The following is a 4245-nucleotide window of genomic DNA, read 5'->3' on the forward strand; positions in this document are numbered from 1 at the left end:
CGGTTTAGGACAGCTGGCAGGTGCTTGTATATTACTACCTGTTTGCAGGTAGGCTTGTAGAAGGGTCTAATAGGAAACTCCTGGTGGACTGCACCTGAGACAACGTCTTGTTCATTGAGGCTGATGCAGACACCACACTCGAGCATCTGGGCGATGCGATTCAGCTACTTTGTCCATGTTTTGAGGAGCTTCTATACGATGTTCCTGGCTCTGGAGATATCCTTGGCTGCCCTTTGCTGTTAATTCAGGTCAGCAATCTTTAATAAACATGGATAGAGATTACTTATGTCACGACAACTTAGATTTGACCCTTTGAGTTGAGGAACCTCCTTTGCGTCCCAATGGTAGCACCCTCTGAAAGTTGAGAGCATTTTGATTGAATGATTTCATGATTCTAAAGAATAATATTGCAAAAAATGTTATAGGGTTAATTTCTATTTTCACTAAAATTAAAGAATTCCTTGTTTTAGTAGAATAGTAAGAAGGTGTTTGATAAAACTTAATATTTATTATTTAATGATTTAAATTGACTTTAATTTAAATTATACTTAAGTTGTTAACTTAAAACTTGTTACTTAATTTTTACTTTAAATATTAAAGTTGTTTGATAATATTAATTTAAAATATATTTTAAATTATTAAGTTGACATATTAATTATCTTTATAAATTATCAGTAGAACAAAGGAAGTTGAGTAACAGTGAAGGTTGGGATTAGTAAAAGAGATCATAGAAGTAACTAGGACAAATATGAGTAAAAATGTAAAATAAAGATGTGAATTTAAGAATAAGTTAATTATTTTTATTTTTTACTTAAAATTATTTTTTATTTTAAGCCATACCATTAAGTAAACACATTTAATTTATTTAATGACTTAAATTAATATATTAAGTAACTTTAAGTTATTCAATTGATTTATCAAATACCCATTAATTTGCATATAGAATACAATTTTAGCATAGATGGATACGAGTTTATCCTTTTTCCAAAACCAGAACATAAAATCAAAATTTTGCCCACTTTTCCCCATTTTGTTAAGAACTCACTAACAGAAATCATACTGTGTCAACATTGAAAAACAATAAAGAAATTGTACTTGGACAATTTGCTGAACCTTCTTGTCTCATTTTCTGTGAGTATTCATCCTTCAGTAAAAGAAGTAGAGGTCAAATTCTAGCTAGAAACCAGTTACATTCAAAATCTCCTATCCAGGAATTTCCTAGTATGTATCATCTTTAAAGTAGAGACTCACCTAGACATCACATTAGGTTGGCATAAATCACTGAAAAACTTCATAAGACTTTGTGAAGAACACTTCCAAAGTCCTCTAATCCAACACTTTTCAAGTGATGTCTTCTTCAACGCTTCTATAGACTGCAATATTGGTGTATCCAACACCTTCCATCTTATCAAGTAATTGTTCATCATAAATGCTTTGATTGGCTATGAAAACAATGATTTCAAACATCTCTGCTACTCTACGCAAAAATATTGGGAGGAAAGACCTTTGTCGCATGTATATGGTGGCTTGAAGAAGCTGGAAACATATTTCATCTGAATTCATCCATGGCTTTTCATACAATTCTGCAGAATGGATGTTACTTGTTCCCACAGCATCCTCAAGAGAGGCAGCATCTCCTAGACTCTGGATCAGGGAAGGTGTTATTCCTGTTACCATATCATGAAATCCAGCGCTCCCTTCAATTGGTAAACCAGTGAGAGTGATGTAAGAGACATTGAAATAGTCAATATCACAAGATTGATAGCCAGGTGACATGTTGCTCTCAATTGCACTGCATCAGCACAGTCCTTGCAACCTAATGATAAGCCACATAAATGTAAACAAATCAATAACAAAACTAAAAAGCCATATATAGAATTCAGTTCATGTCCAAATATATTAAAGAAAGGAGAAACTAAGAAAAAGGGAACAGCTAGAGGGGTATTGATTATCTAATTGGAATTGAATCATTTAGCTAGGGCTTGATTGAGTTGTAAGCTGAGTATGGCAGTGATGGATTGGAATCAGCCAGAGGCTGAGACTAAGGTTATGTGCTGCCAATCTTACAGGGTTTAGGGGAGGATGCAGGCAGGTTGAGGACCCTCTTTTATCCTTGGCCTGCCTTGGTTGACAAGGACTTCAAATTCCCACAAGGAGATGGTGAACTAATGCTATGCCTACTGCACAAAGGAAATGAATTTATAAAAGATGAGATAAATTGAACAAGACAAAAATTCGTTATTTGGAGGGGGCTAGCAGCGCAAATTCACAAAACATGTACTTACAGATTTTGCAATATTGAAGAGATAATTTCCTATCCCGTAACCCTCATCATCTCAATATTTAGCTTCTATCTCTAGCAAATCTCCACATAGTTTTCAAGATTTTGCAAAATTGTTTTCCTAATCATTTGGATGAGGGTAAGTGATCCATGTGTTAAGAGGAGTTTTCATGCATAGGCGCAGAGTAGCATCCATGTGCTAAATGAGGTTAGGACCTCTAGACAAATCGATCTCCCTATACTTCTGGACACATTGCTAGGCACGCATGGATAGTATCATAGTTTTATTTAAATCATGCAAACCTCAATCGACTTAACTTCCAATACTCATCAATGTTGCATATTTCCATTGCTTGGCAATCTCTAATTTTTTTTTTGTACTTTCGGTATAACATCCTTTTTGACCACTTTCATGGCAAATGACAAACACCACTAGGTTTGCCCCTTAAGAGTAGGATAAATCCAATTGGTTGACATTCTTGAGTGAACATCTTATTAATTGTTTGGCCATGATCTAACCTTGGATGTCTTTAAAAGGCTCAACGTTTTAGGTCAATATTTCAACTTTCCTATAAAACTGGTCAAGCTGGTAGTTGAATGCGATGGTTTGAAGTTTGAGCATACTAATTTAGATGAGTATGATAAGTTTCAATTTCATCGTATCCGTTGTTAATGTCTTTTTGGACCTTCTATGTTGAGGCCTCGTATTCTCAGCGATCCACGTAGTTGCCAAATGGATGGATATACGATCTCAACGAATACGAATTCCTGATTCAGCTGTTCCTACAAAAGGCATCCGGACAGGGGGTCCGGACACACTCTCCGATGGTTTTGTCAGCCATGGAAAGAGAGATAAAAGCAGATGGCACAGTTGGCCTTTTACTAGGTATTGAGAAGCTTACCTTCCTCTTTGTGCGAAGGTTCATATATATAGCATTTAGGAATTCTCTCTCCTCCATAAATGATGGAAGGCTTTTTGGTTTACCATGATGCCACTAGGTGGTGGCAGGGACATCCTCATCCTACGAACGGTTGTCAGAGATCGCGGGAAGTGACTAGCTGTCACTTCTGTCTTTTCACTCTGCAGGTATCGGAATATGATTTGTGACAGGATGTCAGAATGACGTAGTGAGGCACGCTCAGTTTGGCCAATGATCCGGATGAACATATCCGGGTGGAATATGAAAGGTCGCCGGATGAGTGATGGCGGTGGTCCGGATAGGAAAACGCGCCACGTGTACTCTTGGGGAAATCCGAATGTGGATACTCCGGGTAGGATCATGTGCCACGTGTCGTCAGGGGACGTGTGCCACGTGTCATCAGGGATGGGTCCCTACAATGCCCCCCTTTTTAACTTGTCGATTTTGCCTTAGCAAAATGGGCGGGTTAAAAAAGAATGATTGCTTTTTGAAACCGAAGTTTGCTTTTTGTTCTCATTGGGCCACGTGGCGAGCGGGGGCGAAGAGACAGGAGAGCATTTATGGCGAGCCGCCGTCTCTAGGTATTCCCTAGGCAATGTGTCGGTTTAATGATAGCGTTTTGCTGAACGCTTGGAATACCGAGGGGCTGTCTCTTATAAATAGCAGCCTGTGGACTCCCGTTGCTTTTTTCTTACTGCATTTTCTTTGTTATCGCTTCATTTGCTTACTGTTTGTCTTCGCTTGTGAGTGTACCGGCAGCATTCAGGTGGTGACGGTGACTGCATTTGCGATTTTCGACCCTGCTTTCCAGTTTACACTTGGTACGTACTCTATTCTGATTTCTCTTCTTCTTATATCCTCTTTTCTTGGTTTGGTTTTGATTTGCTTGGGGAAGCTATTTGGGCGATTGACTGTTGATGTTAGCTTCTAGGGCTTTTTCCTGCGTTTTGTTTGTATTCGGGTTTTCCTATTGCCCCCCTGCGCTTTTGGTGGGGTATTGAATCTTTTGTGGGGTAGGGTTTCAGGTTTTGTGGGGTCGATTTC

General features: G+C 38.4%; 1 protein-coding gene across 1 annotated transcript; it reads right to left on the reverse strand.

Annotated features, from left to right (window-relative positions):
• Positions 1 to 1341: 1341 nt before the first annotated feature.
• Positions 1342 to 1776, reverse strand: LOC117910171. The gene has a single exon (XM_034824225.1). It carries the CDS (start codon positions 1774 to 1776, stop codon positions 1342 to 1344), a length of 435 nt encoding a protein of 144 aa, XP_034680116.1.
• Positions 1777 to 4245: the final 2469 nt, after the last annotated feature.

The sequence above is a fragment of the Vitis riparia genome, unplaced genomic scaffold, assembly GCF_004353265.1.
Source record: "Vitis riparia cultivar Riparia Gloire de Montpellier isolate 1030 unplaced genomic scaffold, EGFV_Vit.rip_1.0 scaffold639_pilon_pilon, whole genome shotgun sequence".
NCBI classification, from domain to species: domain Eukaryota; kingdom Viridiplantae; phylum Streptophyta; class Magnoliopsida; order Vitales; family Vitaceae; genus Vitis; species Vitis riparia.

Excerpts from the sequence above, each read along its gene's own strand:
- LOC117910171 (XM_034824225.1), bottom strand. The coding sequence starts at position 1,776 with ATGTCACCTGGCTATCAATCTTGTGATATTGACTATTTCAATGTCTCT.